Source organism: Elaeis guineensis, chromosome 8, assembly GCF_000442705.2.
Source record: "Elaeis guineensis isolate ETL-2024a chromosome 8, EG11, whole genome shotgun sequence".
NCBI lineage: Eukaryota > Viridiplantae > Streptophyta > Magnoliopsida > Arecales > Arecaceae > Elaeis > Elaeis guineensis.
Genome location: NC_026000.2, coordinates 132,998,418 through 133,016,146, shown reverse-complemented (window position 1 = coordinate 133,016,146; position 17,729 = coordinate 132,998,418). Strand labels below are relative to the sequence as shown.

General features: G+C 49.9%; 2 protein-coding genes across 3 annotated transcripts in view; one reads left to right on the top strand and one right to left on the bottom strand.

Annotated features, from left to right (window-relative positions):
- The window catches only part of LOC105049570 (uncharacterized), a 28,940-nt gene extending 25,842 nt beyond the window's left edge, over positions 1-3,098 (bottom strand). The window contains exons 1-4 of one of the 2 annotated variants that reach the window (XM_073261697.1): positions 1,097-2,726; positions 973-986; positions 754-827; positions 614-678 (exon numbers count right to left, since the gene is read on the bottom strand). In XM_073261697.1, the coding sequence (XP_073117798.1) occupies positions 614-678; positions 754-827; positions 973-986; positions 1,097-1,153 (210 nt within the window). In that variant the 5' untranslated portion in view covers positions 1,154-2,726. Of the gene's footprint in view, positions 1-613; positions 679-753; positions 828-972; positions 987-1,096; positions 2,727-2,768 lie in introns of those variants that run through there. The other variant, XM_010929270.4, reaches the window with a different exon arrangement.
- A 4,312-nt stretch (positions 3,099-7,410) lies between these two features.
- Positions 7,411-16,227, top strand: LOC140851241 (uncharacterized). Its single transcript, XM_073242798.1, has 5 exons — positions 7,411-7,605; positions 7,683-8,200; positions 15,583-15,802; positions 15,886-15,967; positions 16,148-16,227. Exons 1-5 carry the CDS (start codon positions 7,411-7,413, stop codon positions 16,225-16,227), a joined length of 1,095 nt encoding a protein of 364 aa, XP_073098899.1.
- The last annotated feature ends 1,502 nt before the right edge of the window (positions 16,228-17,729 follow it).

The window sequence follows — 17,729 nt, the reverse complement described above, 5'->3', positions numbered from 1 at the left end:
TTTTACAAATAGTTCCAAACCATTGCAGAACTAGAAAAAGTTGACTTTTATCATATGAAAATGACCCTTGAGTTCATGACCAAATCGCCCATCTTAATTCAAGATATTTAAGAAGATCCAAAATATGGAAAATATGCCTGTATGTGAGTGTATGTACACACACACACACACACCCCTAATTTGATTAGCATCTGCCAAACTTTAGCAAAACCATCAAACTCTAGTCATCATCCAGGTTGGGATTAGGACAGTCATTAGAGAGCCATTGAAGTTTTGCATCTATGGCTACATTTTTTTTGTAGAACTAAATGTTTAGCTTTAAGGAAAGATGACATCGATGACAGAGACCCTGTATAGGGTTGCATAGGGTGCGATGCTAGGTTCTCAGGGTGCATGCTCAGCCATTTTTCCATTTCACTAATTATTTGTTGCATGCTCACAGGGTGCGATGCAAAGTTCAACTTTCTCATGGATCATGAGGGTTTGTATCACCAAAACACTTGTCTGCTCAAATTTCATATTAAAAAATTACGTACATGAAAATTAAGATCATTTGATCTCAGTACCAAAATTCTTAAAAAACCACACAGCTTCCTAAAAATGAGAAACTCACAGCTTTTAGACTGCTGACTTTTTCCTCGCGGGACATGGAAGCCCCGTGACACTGTTGATCCAGATCTGCATCATTTCCCAGGTTAAGTAGATGATCAACATTGACTCTTATACAGCATTTTCCTGAGCTAAGAACCTTACCTTCACCTTCGACAATATCACTGTCTTTGATCATCACAGAATTTTTTGCTGGGTTGCTATCATCGTTACTACTTCTGCAAATGGGTACAGTTCTCATCAGGAATTCAACTAGATTACGAAAGCAAAAATATAGCAGCAAAGCAACATATCTTCAAAACATTTTATAAACCGTTGCAATAAATACCATAAGGAAATTTATAAGATCAATGGGATACATACGTGTTGGGCAAAGGCTAAAATTCCAGTTTGTACCAGTCCACCCCAACCATCCTGGATAGGACTGGTAAGATACTGAGTCCAAGACCACTATATATGAAAAATAGGGGAGCATTCTCATTGATACCTGTTTGCACCGACTGGTATGAACCAGGATCAGTGACTGGAACCAACCAACACCCATGGGTACCTGCCAGGATGCATGAAAAAGGGACGCCCAAGGCTCTTTTCTTTCCCTGTTTGCTTCACATTGATGCCTCTCAAATAACGATAGAGAGAAGCCCCAATACAAATCCTTCAACCCTACTTGTTTTCAAAGCCCCTCCGTCCAAAAATAAATAAATAAACAAAGCAAAAAAGGAGCCTCAAAGCTGCTGCAATGGGCCTTTGACACCAGACTGAGGACCCAAGGAGACACCTTGTGCTAGTAACTATTCTAAACAGAAGACACAGCATAACAAGAGAGAGGAAAAGGAAAAAAAGGTGGGAAGAGAGCTCAGATCACGGAAGGCACCATAAAATCGATACCAAATTAGTGTAAATAGCTCCACCAGCTCCATAAGCCCAATTTTCAGCTCAAAAATCTCTCATAATCCTAAATTATGAACTAAGCAAATCCTAAAAAGTGTCTAAACAATCATTGAAAATAAGAAACTTGGATATAATGAGTCATTCCCTTGCACATTTGCAAAGAACTATTTGTATTCATAAATGCATTCCACATAAACAAGTTTAGATTTTATTGAACCAAATAATAAGGTAAAATGCTGCTTTAGGATCCGTTATTTGGAATGGAAGTACTTGAGAAAATAAACCATGATATAGGGAGGTTCAATTCCTCCCAATGTCTAATAATTTAGCACAAGTCTATCATGCCAGTGGAAAACCAAACTAGGCTGAGATTTGAGGTGTTAACTACAACAAGAATAAGGTTCCAGCTCAAAGAGCTACTATGATAAACAATAACAAAGTTAAAGTTTGCTTTGACATATAGTTATCATTAGTATTTGATGATTGAATTGGATATTATAACAAGCTGTTGGTATAAAAATCTTACGCTTGCCACAGACCGCAAGTTTTTCTAAATACTTTCTAAAAACTTCCAAACCTTGCCTATGTCACCACATCACAATTCCATAGCATTAACAAGTACCAAATAAGATTTATTTCATTGTTTGAATTGTTTTCTTGCACCGATCTCAATGTAATCACCACCTTTATTACCCGTTCTTCGACTGGGCTTGGGATCAACATAGACAGAATTGGGGGAAAACTTGCTTATTTTAGAAGAATCAAGAAAATGAATGTGACATCTAATTAAAATCAAATGCAATTGCAAATGACAGATCTGTTTATTGTTTACAAACTTAGGCATCTACATTATGCCCTTTTATACTCTTATCTACTCATGATGAACGACTGAGCAACTCTTATTTTTGTATGGACTATATTTTGGCATCCAATCCAGCCCTTTTATCACGTGTGAGAAGGAATTGTATCGATCACCCCGTTAATATTTACCATCTTCACTTCGTAAATATTGCTAACTCCATCCTTGATCACAAAGGTATGAATTAATAAAAAAAAAAACGACTTATAACAAACAGTAAAGCGCCCTAACTTTCATTTATCAGACTTCTTGAGCATAAAAACAACATTTTGGAGATAGAAGACATAAAAAAGGAGTGTTTCAGAGCTAATTAAATGTTTGTAAACCATGAATGCGAGAAACAACAAGAAGACAGCGACGAAGAAAAAAGCAGGAGAAAGAAGGAGGAGGAAGACGGAGATGGAGGGACCTGGCGGAGGAATCGGGAACGGAGACGAGTGCGCAATCCTCGCCGTCACTCTCGGGGGGGTCGACGTTGAGATCGGCGATGATAGCCGCCTTGGGAGGCGGCAGCGCTATCTTGACGGCCTCCGCCGCCGCTGCCGCCGCCTCGGGGTTGTTGCCGCCGGCCTGGTCGCCATTGGGCGGTGGCTGGGTTTCAGACATCTCCCGGAAGGGTTTTGGGGTCTGAGAAGGGCAACGGACGGAGCGAGCTTAGGATACCTGAAAACAATTTGGAATCGATCTTGATTCGGTTACTCTATGATCCCTGATCGTTCATACGATGGACCGCGAAGCACTGATACTCCGGCCGCGGGGACCTTTTTATGATAAGGCATTTAACGGATTTTTTATAAAAAAAAAAAGAAACGGGTATCCAATTTTACCACATTCTTATTATATCAGTAATTCAGTATTCCGCGCATGCTTCGATCAATATGGGACGCCCATATCCATGGTTGGTACAAATTCTTAATTCTGATTGTATTTTAAAATTAAAAAAATGGAACAGCCTATGCCAACTTTTGCTTTGCTAAAGGTGTGCAAAAAATTTTCCGTACAGTGTTAATAAAAAATTAAAAATAAATTTTAATTTAAAAATAATTTTTAAAATATATTTTATGTAACAGTAGATATCCATTCTAAACATAAATTAAAAATAACTATTTATTTTGATTGAAATTATTTTTATATTTTTTAAAATATTATAATATTACATTATCATAATACAGTATTTTTTTACAATAAGATAATATTATATTATATTTGTATAATATTTTTTTATAACAATACAGTATTGATTTATTATATTATATTAGTATAGTAATTTTTAATAATAAGATAGTATTATATTATACTAATGTAGTATCTCTTTATAATAATACAGTGTTGCTTTATTATATTATACTAATATAGTATTTTTTTACAATAAAGTAGTATTACATTATCATAATATAGTATTCCTTTAACATAGTATTATTTTACAATAATACAGTATTACTTTATAATAGTATAGTATAACTTTATAATAGTGTAGTATTATTTTATAATAATATAGTGTTATTTTTATTATAGTACAGTATTATTTTATAATAATAAAATATTATTTTATAATAATATACTATTGTTTTAAAATTATAAAGATAATTAGATCATTTCATTCCATTTTGCATAGTTACTTTTAAATTATATTTCAAATAGAAAAAAATTTTTACTTGAAACTTAAGTGGATAGTTATTTTTAAGTTGGAACTCAATTAGATATTTTTCATTATTTTTTTTATTTTAATATATTTTTTTTATTATGCATGTCACATCAATGCGTCATTAATAAATGCAATAGAGTAAGATTTTGTTGGAGATTGCCAGAATTTTTACAATTATTAAAAATATTTTTAAAAAATAAAAATAAAAATTTTAGAAGTAAAATTTTTATTAAAAAATTATTTACAGTTTGACAATTATATTTATAAAATATTTTAGAATTTAACTATATATTTAGTAATTAAAATAAAAAATATTTTTGATATAATAAAATAGTAATAAAAGATGTTTTATAGTATTGTACAATGGAAACTAATATAATATACTGGGATGGCAGTAAGATTAAAGCTATAACCTTTAGTTCCGACTTTTATTTGTCGCACCTGAAGTTGAGGTTCCTTTTGGAAACACCAGGATTGACATTTTCTGAGAGACGTCCTATTATCTACAGGATACTTGTTATTTGCCCCCACTTAGTTTGTGTGTATATTGGGCTATGGAGCTTTCTTTGTAATTATTCAGTAACCATTGTTATTATGCATGATTAGCTGTGGGTATCATGTTCTTATCAATCATTCTACATCTTACGTAATACAACTTCCTTGTTGATGAAATTTTCGATTCTGTTCTGCCTAAAATATTTGTGCCATTTGTTGCGGCCAATCGCCTCGTCGCCCGATCGCCGGGAAGCGTGCACCTGCAAAAGGAAGTCCGCACTGACCGGAGGCGGCTCCGGTCGGGGACCCTCCGACGGTCAAGTCAGAGAGGTGACTGGGCAACAGTGAAATGCAGACAGAGAGCTCTGAGAAGGAGAGAGGGAGAGGAAGAGAGAGGAGCGAGCCTGCGTATGTGGGAGAGACGGGCGGATCCTTCTCTGCACTGTTGCTTTCCCCGATATATATAGTGGAGCGCGGTATGGCGCCATCATTAATGGCGCGGACAAGTGAGGAACTGTCAACTCACTGTAGGCTGTCAGAGCCGCCGTGAAAACGTTATGTCGCCGTGTAGCCGTCTAATCACCAGGGTTGACCCGGCTCTCGGCGGGACAATGCCCCTAGGTAACTGTGCCGCATGTCCGTGTCAGAGCTGACAACGTCTGGCGGCCGTACGGCGGTTGGTGGAGTCGGCCGACCCAAGGTCGGTGGCCAGCAGAGTGGCGTCGGACTCCTCCGTCGGTCGGCGAGCTTCAAGTGAGTCGGCCTCTGGGTTTGGTCGGTCGGGAGGGATACGCCCGACATACCTCCAGTCGGCGATTGGGCCATTGAAAAGCCGTCAGTAGCGTCCGTTAGTCGGACACTCCCGGCTTTCAGTCGGGGCGCTCCGACCGTCAATCGGTCGATATGCCCGTCAGTCGGTCGGTCGGCCAGTCGGAGACGGTCGGTCGGGCCGCCAGCCGGTCGGGCCCTCCGATAGTCGGTCGGTGGGTATCCCCCAACAGTTGCCCCCCTCCACTCCTGAGTCGGGTGGTGAGCTGACGACTAGGAGTGGATTTGTCGTACGCGAGGATCCGACCGTACCGCCGATTGATACGGTGTCCGGCGCCCTGTAAATGTCGAGGGGCTTACTGGCGCCCGACATCCAGTCGGCGCCAGGCGTCTCGTCCCATCAGCATCAAGTGTCGGTCGGCGCCGGACGTCCCGCCGTGCCGGATGTCCCGCTGGTGTCAGCGATAAAACCGGTGCCAGGTGTCATGTCCCATCGGGAAGTGGAACCGTCGTGTCCCATCGGGAAGTGGAACCGTCGTGTCCCATCGGGAAGACAAAACGTCGCGTCCCGCCGCGACACGTGGCGTGTGGCCATCGGTTCGCGTTCGGTGGAGCGGATGGAGGCGACGTGGCGCAATCTGAAGGGGGGTGCGTCGAACCGTTGGATCGTTGGACGGCCCTGATGATGCCACGCGGCGAAATCTGGGGAGTCTTCGCTGGGCGTGCCTTCATCTCGACCGTTGGGGAGCACTATATATACAAAGTTACCCCCACATGGTTTTTTTACCCCTCTCATTTTTACAGTCGAGACTCTGCCCGCTTGAGCCTCCGCTCCAGGTACTTCTCCGCTCTGTCTCCCATTTGCGACTCTTTCCTTCCAAGGGCTAGAGTAGCCTTCCCCCTCTTTCTTTTTCCTTTCTTCCTTGCCATTTCTTTGAGCTCATGGCTAGGACGTCCCCACGAGGTAGTCGGTCGGGAGAGCCGACCGAAGACACTCAGTCGTCCCCGGAGGTGGAGGCTTCTTCACTTTCGGGGCCGAACGTCGATCGGCTCCGGGAGCAGTACTGCATCCCGGAGCAGATTCGGCTGTTCGCCCCTGGCGCCGATGGTCGGGTTAATAGCCCACCCGAGGGTCAGGTGGCCTTCTATCTGGAGGATCTCCGGGCCGGCCTTCGATTCCCGATTCCGGAGTTCGTCCGGAACGTTCTGGACTATTACGGGTTATGCCCGGCACAACTTGCGCCGAACTCGGTTCGGCTGATAGTCAGCTTCGCCCTCCTGTGTCGGCTTTTGCCGACCGAACCTCGGATCTCTCTTTTCCGAGTTTTCTTTGTCCTCCGCCCTCACCCTAAAGCCCGAGGGTGGTGGTACTTCATTCCTCGGAAAGGGCTCTCTTTCATTACTGGTCTTCCAACATCCATTCACGGATGGAAGAACCAGTTCTTCTTCACGTCGTCCTCTGCCCCTTGGGGGTTTCCAGTCCGTTGGGGGAACCCCCGAACCGATCCAAATGAGAACAGTCGGGTGGAGGTCGATGATCGGGAGGACTTCCATCGGCTAAAGGATATCTCGGTGCCGAAGCAAAGCGAGCTCGTCACCGAGCAGGTCTTGTACGACGCCGGCCTTAGCCCGGTCCCCCGTTTAGGTCGGTTTGCATTCTCCCGACATCTTCATTTTCTTTTCTGTCTTCTTCTTTAGCTCTAACCTTTCGTCGTCTTTTTCAGATATGCCGCCGAGGACGCGACTGTCGGCAGCCGACATACGTCAGCACGCCGTGAGGAAGAGGCCGGCGGTAGGTGCCGGACCGTCGCAGCCTCCCAAGAGGCCCCGCGTGGTTCCGCCGAGCGAACCAGCAGGGTCGGAGACGGAGCCGGTGATCGCACTGTCGGTGCCGACAGTGCTTATTGATGTCCCGTCCGAGGGACCGTCAGTCGGGGGAGCTGCTTCGCCCGACCGTCGAGCGGCTGACTCTGCCGGGGTCACGCCGACCGCCCAGCAGATTCCGAAGGTTCGGGAGGAAGTCCGCGAACCTGAGCTGCCGACGCATGCCACCGCCGCGCCGTCTGTCGAGGCTCGGTCGGGCTCGAGCTTGCCGTCTATCTCCGACGTCAGGGCCTGGACGGCAAGCCGAGGTAAGGCCCCAATGGCGTCGGGTGACGAAGGTCGGTCGGCGGGCGGGTCGGCCGACTTTCCGCTTCCCGAGGGTGCGTCGGGCCTGGCCAACCACGACTTGGCCAGGAGACTATGCCAAGCACTCCTCCTTCCCGCCGACATCGAAGCGATGAAGAACCAGCGTGTCTCCGACATGCTGTCGTCCTTCTATCCGATGATGATCCGGGTAAGCTCCTCTTCCCTCTGTTTTTAATCGTAGCATCGCAAGTTCGGCTTACTAACAGTCGGCTCTTTTTTGTGCAGCTGGTCTTCAACATATCCGAGCTGGAGGCCGGATATCGGAAGTTTGGGGACATGCGCGCGGCCTGGAGAGATAAGGTCGCGGGCCTCGAAGCCGAGAAGGCCATCCTTCTCGACCAATTTCAACAGTCGGTCGACCGGGAGAACCGACTCGAGGGGGAGGTCTCCCGATTTTCGGAGGAGATCTCCGGACTCAAGGAGGCCAAGGCGTCGCTGGAGTCGGAGCTCAAGTCGGCGAAGGATGACGCGGCCAAGAAGTCCCGGACCATCCGTCGGCTCCGACACGAGCGAGACAGTGTCGGCAAAGAGTTGGAGGGCGAGCGCGAGCAACTTCGGGCGAGTCTCGAGAACCTCGCTAAGGCTGAAGAGGGCCATGCCGCCGCTCAGGCCGACGCAGACGTTGCCAAAGCCGAATCAGAGTCGGCGAAGGAGGCTTTGGGTCGGGCGGTCGAGGTCTTCCGGGACTCAGAGGAGTACCGCGAAGAGCTCCTCGAGAGCGGCTACCTCTCGTACCAAGTCGGGTACGAAGATGCCCGGGAAGCCGTTCGGAGCTTGTACCCCGAACTTGACCTCAGCAACGTGGTTCTGCCAGGGTCGGAGGCCCCAGCTGCGGAGGAGACGGCCGGACCAGCGTCGGATGGTCTCTCCACCAGGGCGGAAGCCGAAGACGTCGCAGAGCCGGTTGCCGAAGACCAGTCGGCTCCGATGGCTGAAGTCGGAGCAGATCTTCCGACCAACTCGCATCGTCGTCCAGTGGAGGACGTCGACTCCGATGATTAGTCGATTTTATTTTGTCTTCTGTTTTGCTTTGGATTGTAATCGGGCTCCGGCCTTTTCCTTGTAGACTTTCCTTTGTTTATGGAAAAAATTTCTTTAAGTCTTGAATGAATTCTTCTTTTGCCTTCTCCCCCAGTTTGCAATGCCAAACATGTCTGCAATGTCGAACGTTAGTCGCTGACTTAGTCAAGTCACCAACTCGCATAAGTCGGTAGGGCTTCAGCAACTTGTTCAGCCCCGAGAGTAAAATGTGTCCCGACTTTAGGTCGGGTTCCGACAGTCGAAGTCGGCGTCCGGCGCAGTGTCGGGGAAACGATAGTAAGTCGGATCCCCATACCCCTGCGTCGGGTTCGATGTTTTCCGACGTCCGATGGTAAGCCGAATGTCGTTCAGCCGGCCGTTGGTCGGTCGGCAAGTCGTAGATGCGACAAAGGTCGCGTCGTGTGATAGACGGTGGTAAGCCGAACATCCCTCGACCGGCCGTAGCTCGGTCGGAAGTCGCGACAATAGTCGCGTGGGCTTTTTGCCTTTCTTCGGTCGGGGCCCGATCGGCCTGTTGGCCGACGGATTCTGCCCGAAAATTCGACCGTAGAGGGAGCATGAACTCCCGTTCATAAGAGTCCGTCGACCCTTTGTGGAGGTCCGACAAGTCGTCGAAGGAGTATTGACTCCCGTCGTTGTAGATGCATCGGTCCGTGTAAGGGGCCGATGTGTCGTCGGTGCCAGATCCGCGTCGGCGCGTCGGGGCTGAGCGCCGACCGGTAGTGGAAGAGTTAGAACTCCAATTTTTCAAACTGAACATATATTCCGACAATTGAATTACAGAATTCACTGGCAATACAGCTTCAAGTTGTCGGCGTTCCAAGTCCGGGGAATGGTTTTTCCCTCAAGGGTTTCCAGCCGATAGGCTCTCGGCCCGAAGGTGTCAGCAACCCTGTAGGGTCCTTCCCAGTTGGGAGCCAACTTCCCTTGGTCCAAGGGCTTCGACACCTCCGCCTTCCTCAAGACTAGGTCGCCAGGCCTGAAGAGCTTTGGTCTGACCTTGACGTTGTAGTACCGGGCGACCCTCTGTCGGTATGAGGCCATTCGGATTTGAGCCTCATTTCGCAGTTCGGGGAGAAGGTCTAGGTCGGCCCTCCGACTTTCGGAGTTGTCCAGCTCGTGGTACTGCTCGACCCTTGAAGACGGCAGGCCAATCTCGAGCGGGATCACAGCTTCTGTCCCGTAGGCCAAACTGAACGGCGACTCTCCGGTCGGGACACGGGGGGTCGTTCGGTAAGCCCATAGGACGGAGCCCAGCTCGTCGACCCAGAGACCTTTGGCTTCGTTCAGTCGGGTCTTGAGTCCATGGAGCAAGGTTCGGTTCGTCACCTCAACCTCACCGTTGGACTGTGGGTGCCCGACTGAAGTTAGTCGATGACGGATGTGGAACCTGGCGCAGAAGTCCTTGAAGTCTTGGTTGTCGAATTGCCGTCCGTTGTCGGTGATGATGGTGTGCGGCAATCCGAACCTGAAGATGATGAACTTTTGGACGAAGTCCTCCATCTTCCGCTCGGTGATCTGCGCCAAGGGCTCGGCCTCGACCCACTTCGTGAAGTAGTCGATGGCGACAACGATGAACTTCCTTTGGCCCGACGCCGGTGGGAAGGGGCCGAGAATATCGACTCCCCACTGAGCGAAGGGCCATGGAGCGACAATGGGAGTGATTTGGCTGGCCGGTTGGTGCTGAATATTAGCATACTTCTGACATGGCTCGCACCTTCGGACCAACTCTGCCGCATCCTTCCTCATGGTCGGCCAGTAGTAGCCCTGTCGTAAGACCTTGAAGGCTAAGGACTTGCCTCCCAAGTGATTCCCACAAATTCCTTCGTGAACCTCTCGGAGGGCGTAGTCAGCGTCGGTCGGTCCCAAGCACCTGAGCAGAGGGAGGGAGAACGACCTCTTGTAGAGTCGGCCGTCCATGATCACATATTGTGACGCCGACCATCGGAGTCGCTTGGCCTCCGCGGGATCTTCGGGACTGGTCCCCTCGGACAGGTACTGGATGATCGGGTCCATCCAACTTGGTTCAGACGTTAGCTGCTGTACTTCTTCGACCCGATCGATGCTCGGCTGTTGGAGGTTTTCGACAAACGTCCGACCCAAAGAATCATAGGCCGACGTTGCCAATCTGGAAAGAGCGTCGGCGCGGGCGTTCTCCGTCCTGGGGATGTGGGAGATCTCGAAATGCCCGAAGCGGGCCACGAGATCCTTTACCTTCTGAAGATACTTGATCATGGTCGGATCTCGCGCCTCGAAGTCGCCCTTGACCTGCCCCACGATCAGCTGAGAGTCGGAGAATGCCCGGAGGCTGTCGACGCCCAGTTCCTTCGCCATCCTCAAGCCCGCGAGGAGTGCCTCGTATTCGGCTTGATTGTTGGAGGCCTTGAAGTCGAACCGGAGGGCGTATTCGGTGACTACCCCATCCGAGTTCGTGAGCAGGAGCCCGGCCCCGCTTCCCTGAGCGTTGGAGGCTCCATCGATGTGAAGTACCCAGGTGGAGATCGGGTCTGGCTCAGAGACCGAATCTCGTGCCGGGCCTTCAGCTCCCGACCTTCGGTCGGTCGTCGGGCATTCAGCGATGAAGTCGGCCAAGACCTGAGCCTTCAAGGCAGGCCTCGGTCGGTACTGAATGTCGAACTCGCTAAGCTTCATTGCCCACTTAGCGAGTCGTCCGGATGTGTCGGGTCGGCGCAGTACGGCCCTCAGGGGCTGGTTGGTGAGTACCACGATGGCGTGGGCCTGGAAGTATGGTCGGAGCCGTTGCGCGGAGACGGTCAGGGCGAAAACCATCTTTTCCGTCTCCGAGTATCTTGCTTCGGGCCGTGGAGCACTTTGCTGGTGTAGTAGATGGGCTGATGGGTTCGGCACTCGTTTTTCCGAACGAGCACCGAGCTGATCGCCTCAGAAGATGTGGCCAAGTAGAGATACAAGGTCTCCCCGACCTGCGGCTTCACGAGCAGCGGCGGGGAAGCCAAGTACCTTTTCAGGTCTTCAAAGGCCTGTTCGCACTCATCCGACCAAGAGAAACCGTTCGCCTGGCGCAGGGTCTTGAAGAACGGGAGGCACCTTTCAGCTGATCGGGAAATGAATCGGCTAAGAGCGACGATCCTTCCGTTCAGTTGTTGGACCTCCTTCTTGGTGTTCGGATGACGCATGTCGAGGATCGCCTTTATCTTCTCAGGGTTGGCCTCGATCCCTCTCTGAGAAACGAGGAATCCGAGGAACTTCCCCGAGGTCACCCCGAAGGCGCATTTGGTCGGGTTGAGCTTCATTCGGTGTCGTCGAAGGGTGCGGAAGGTCTCCTCGAGATCCTGAACATGGTCCGGGATCTGCGTGCTCTTTACCAGCATGTCGTCCACGTACACCTCCATGTTACGCCCAATCTGGTCTTTGAAGACCTTATTGACGAGTCGCTGGTAGGTGGCGCCGGCATTCTTCAATCCAAAGGGCATCACCCGATAACAGTAGAGGCCCTTGGGGGTCACGAACCGGTGTGCTCCTCGTCTTCAGGCGCCATCCGGATCTGATTGTACCCGGCGAAGGCGTCCATGAAGCTAAGCAGCCGAAATCCGGACGTCGCATCCACCAGCTGGTCGATCTTCGGGAGTGGAAAGCTATCCTTCGGGCATGCTCGGTTGAGGTCGGTATAGTCGATGCAGATCCTCCATTTCCCGCTGGCTTTCTTGACCATGACGACATTGGCAAGCCAATCGGGATACGTGGATTCCGAATGAAGCCTGCTTCGAGCAGCTTGTCCACTTCTTCGTCAATGGCCTTCTGCCTTTCTGGGGCGAAGGACCTTTTCTTCTGCCTCACCGGCTTCATCGTCGGGTCGATGTTGAGTCGGTGAGTAATTGTTTCTGGAGGGATGCCCGACATATCTGCTGCCGACCATGCGAATATGTCGGCATTGGCCGTCAGCAGCTCCGCAGTCGGTGGCGTTCGGTGTCGGGCAATTGAGACCCGATCCAAACTTTTCTGTCGGGATTTTCTCCTATCGGGATCGCCTCGAGCTGCTCGGCCGGCGAACCCCGCTCTTCCTCCTCCCGTTGATCCAGTTTGTCGATTGTCAGGGGATCCTTCGTCTCGTCGCTTTGGGCGGAGATTTGGAAGCATCGTCGGGCGAGCTGTTGATCTCCGCGCATCTCCCCGACTCCGCTTTTGGTCGGGAATCGAACAAGGAGATGGTACGTCGAGACGATCGCCCTGAGGGCGTTCAGTCCGGGTCGCCCGAGTATGGCATTGTAGGCCGAAGGAACTTGGACGACCGCGAAAATGAGGGAGACTGTGCTTTGCCGTGGTTCGGTACCGACCGTCACGGGCAGGGTGATTTCTCCTTCTGTCGTGACGGTGTCTCCGGCAAAGCCGATCAAGGGCGTGGAGACCCCATTAAGTCGATCAGTCGGTAGTCGCATTCGGGAGAAGGTCGAGTAAAACAAAACATTTGTCGAACTTCCATTATCAACAAAAATTCGTTTTACATCATAATTGGCTATTGTCGCCGAACAACAACAGCGTCGTCGTGGGGAGTCTGGATGCCCCGAACGTCGTCTTCTGAGAAGGTAATCACGTCGTCCGGGCGCGGCTTTTTCGTCGGCTCCCCCCTGTAGACGTCCCCGATCCCAGCCGCTTGGAGATCATGTTGATGACTCCAGCCGTCGGCTGGTTAGTCGGCGCCTCTTCAGTCGGCTGGGGCGTCGATCGGCAGTCGGTCGGGTCGGCGGACCCTTTCGAAACTTGCCGAGATACCCCCGGCGGATGAGATTTTCGATCTCATCCTTCAACTGGATGCACCGCTCGGTGTCATGGCCGTGGCTCCGATGGAACCGACAGTACTTCCGATGGTCGAGGCCCTTTGCCTTCAGAGGCGGAGGCCGTCGCAGATATTCTTCCCCTTCGATCTCCATCAAGATCTGCGCACGGGGAGCAGAGAGAGGAGTGTAGGAGTCATACCTGGGACGCACCGACCTCGGAGTCTGTCGGCGGGGTGATTTTTGGATCTGTCGGGGTGGAGAAAGCCGACTATCGGCCGGGGGCCTGCTTGGTTCGGCGGGCTCCCGACCTTTTCTTCGCTTCTCCTTCGGACCCCTGGGCTCGACCAAGCGTCGGTCGGACGCTCCTTCGTCCGCGCGCATATACTTGTATGCGCGCTCCAGTAGCTCGGCGTACGTCCGGGGGAGGGTCTTGTCCAGAGAATAAGTAAATCGGGACGACCTCAGGCCCCTTTTCATGGCTGAAACCGCATGTCTTCGTTGAGGTCCCGGACCTCGAGCGTGGCCGCGTTGAATCGCGCCACGAAGTGTCGGAGCGTCTCGTTTTCCCCCTGCTTGAGGGAGAAAAGGCTATCCGACGTTCGCGGCGGCTTTCGGCTGGTGCTGAAATGGGCCACGAACAAGTGCTCGAGCTGCGCGAAGGAATGGATACTGCCCGATCGAAGACCGGAGTACCAAGCCCTGCAGCCTTGCGAAGTGTGGCGGGGAAGCCGATGCAAAAAAGAGCGTCGGTTGCCCCTTGAATTGTCATGAGAGCTTTATAGCTCTCGAGGTGGTCGACTGGGTCGGTGGAGCCGTCGTATGGCTCCACGTTCGGCATTTTGAACCGACTGGGAATCGGCTCATCGAGGACCAGTCGAGAGAGAGGCTGGGCGGTCTGGAAGTCGACGTCGTTCGAAGACTTCTGGCCGTCCATCTGCAGTTGGGCGAGCCGGCGGTCGATCTCCTCGAACCGTCGCTCGTAGTCGTCCGCTCGTCGATGCTGGGAGACCCCGGGAGTGGAGCCTCCGGAGGATTCTGAAAGAGAGGCCGACGGTGTGCGCGGCCGCTTTTCCTTCCTCGTCCGTTCCAACGGGGAAGGAGAGGGCCGCTGAGACCGTCGGTCGTCGCGCCGTGGTCGCCCCTCCTCCTCTCCGTGGGAGCGCTGTTGAGAGCGCTCGCTTGGAGGCGACAGGGGTCGGCGCGGCCGTCGGCGGCTGCTCCTGGAAGGCATAGGTCGGGCCGCCGGTTGTTGCTGGAGGCTTTTGACTGCGTCGGTCAGTACGGTCATCTGCCGTACGATGGCCGCAATCTGGGCCTCCGTGGTCACTGCAGGGCGCGGAGAGCTAGGCTCCGCCGCCGGTGGGGGCGGGGAGGCTTCTTCCCGGCGGAAAGAGCGCCTTGCCGACCCAGTGACTCTCGATCGTTGAGCTCTTGTCTTTGTCATGCTAGCAGCCCCCCTACCTGGCGCGCCAATCTGTTGCGGCCAATCGCCTCGTCGCCCGATCGCCGGGAAGCGTGCACCTGCAAAAGGAAGTCCGCACTGACCGGAGGCGGCTCCGGTCGGGGACCCTCCGACGGTCAAGTTAGAGAGGTGACTGGGCAACAGTGAAATGCAGACAGAGAGCTCTGAGAAGGAGAGAGGGAGAGGAAGAGAGAGGAGCGAGCCTGCGTATGTGGGAGAGACGGGCGGATCCTTCTCTGCACTGTTGCTTTCCCCGATATATATAGTGGAGCGCGGTATGGCGCATCATTAATGGCGCGGACAAGTGAGGAACTGTCAACTCACTGTAGGCTGTCAGAGCCGCCGTGAAAACGTTATGTCGCCGTGTAGCCGTCTAATCACCAGGGTTGACCCGGCTCTCGACGGGACAATGCCCCTAGGTAACTGTGCCGCATGTCCGTGTCAGAGCTGACAACGTCTGGCGGCCGTACGGCGGTTGGTGGAGTCGGCCGACCCAAGGTCGGTGGCCAGCAGAGTGGCGTCGGACTCCTCCGTCGGTCGGCGAGCTTCAAGTGAGTCGGCCTCTGGGTTTGGTCGGTCGGGAGGGATACGCCCGACATACCTCCAGTCGGCGATTGGGCCATTGAAAAGCCGTCAGTAGCGTCCGTTAGTCGGACACTCCCGGCTTTCAGTCGGGGCGCTCCGACCGTCAATCGATCGATATGCCCGTCAGTCGGTCGGTCGGCCAGTCGGAGACGGTCGGTCGGGCCGCCAGCCGGTCGGGCCCTCCGATAGTCGGTCGGTGGGTATCCCCCAACACCATTAAAAACTTTTGCATTTTGACACTCAAAAGGAAGTTATGCCAAATCAATTATATGTTGTTATCCAGGTTTACAAATAACATTCTGAGCACAGCACAACAGATATGGCTTCAAAGGCTCGGAGGTGCAAAAAATGCAGTAAAAGAATATATCGACAAAACAACTAGGGATGAATCATCCAACATTCTGAAGACTGCATCCAATATCCAGAAGTCTATGCTTGATGCTGAAACGGAAAAAGCAAATCCAGTGACGGAGCAAAAGCAAATCCCGGTGGATTGCCATGTGGTGAAAGGATAATATTTTTTATATCCTCATAAAATCATCTAGAAATGTCTATTGGTTTGTAAGTTGTTTATATTCATAAACAGTTATATTCAGGTTCAAACAAATTAAGGAGCAGGAGGCAGGGAGAAGAAACAAAGGGAAGAAGAGAAGAAGAGAGCACAGGAGGTAGCTGAAGGTTCCCACACGATTACCGAGCAACAAAATTCAGAAGTAAAATCATTAGAGAACAAAATTGATCAGGTAGAAGCTGATTTATCTAGGCTATAGATAATTGATTATAATCTGTGACCTGTTGATGATTCTTTGAATATTAAAATGGCTGTGTTGAATTTTAATTCGAAACAGGAGACAGGGGAAGATCAAAACAGATACAGATTTGTCTTCCAGAAACAATGATGGACTTAATGGTAATGCTGGTTCAGTAATGTCAAATGACAGAAGTCTTCATGAAAGGGTACAACAGGTTTTCCCTTTTTTAAGCGAACATTTTTTCCTCTACCACTTTTCCCTAAATGGAAAAATAGTTTGGACTAATTGTGGAGCAAATCTACTTTCTACAAGACAAAATAAATAAATAGATGGAAATGTTTGAAAGTATTATCAAGTGCATGCAGGAATGTGTGTGGTGGAGGTGATGAAATTTTCTGTTTGTATATGAACCAAAAAAAGGCTTCCCCTTCCGTCACAGTAGAAAAGAAAAAGAACAAATAGTGGCATAGAATTCTGGCCTAGCAGATTGGAAATCGATATTGATTGTTGTTATGAGTGAATGGCTTGTATATAAGAAATTGAGCAACATGTTAATGGGTGTAGCAAACCACATGTAACCTACCTGAGGAATTGAAGGCGGAAATGTGGCTTCCTAGTTTATGCATACAAACATACAACCACAGTCATATATGTTGGAGACGAGGTAAATTTGCCACTATAGCATACATATTCCTTAAGTTTAGAATCATATCTTTGCATTTTGTTGGACTCACCACCAAGATTAGGGAGATGGATTTATGTACTTGTTTAGTCCGGCTTACTAGATATGAACATTATGCTGGGTCAAGCATGCGAAATCGGATAAAACTTTTATAATCGGACCAACCATGAAAAAAATTATGATCGGACTATCAACGCCTGCCACGTCTCCAAAGCATGCCACGAGCGTGTAAACATTATGCGAGCGTGTAAACATTATGCTGTCATGTGGGTCAAGCATGCGAAACCGAATAAAACTTCTATAGTTAGACCGATCATTGAAGGAATTATGGTCGGACCGCCTGCCACATCTCCAAGCCGCGCACATGTAAATACTAAGAAAATAGGAATAGATAAATCCTAGGGGGTTATATGATGTTTATCAAAACTGTTCAAATATCTTTAGGGTTTATCTATTCATATTTTTTAGTATTTTAATGCGCGCATAAACGCGCGGCGTACTTCGAAGATGTGGCAGGCGATGACAGTCCGACCATAATTTCTTCTATGATTGATCCGATCATAAAAATTTTATCCTGCGAAACCACGTGATACTGATTTTTTTCCAGTTATGGCTGATTTATTAACCATAGAATCTCAGGTTATGTGTCTATTTTAGGGAGAAATGACCGAATTACATGCTTCCACTGGCAGCCAAACTTCACATGATGCTTTTGACAGAAGAGATCAGGAGACAGAATGAGATGGAGCTTAGGGCATCACAGTGGATGATGATACTGGTTTTCCATTCCCTCTGGCGAGTGGGATTCTATGGTGGTGCACTTAGTACTGATCATATATTCCATCAGACGGAATCCTACGGTCAGTTTATCTCCCAATTGTAAGAGGGATGAGGATGGTCCTTTTTCATGGTGCTTCCAGATCCACCACATTGCTGCATCAAAGTGCTCACCACCGTTTGTGCCTCGTTGGGATCCATGATTGTAAATTCAAAAAA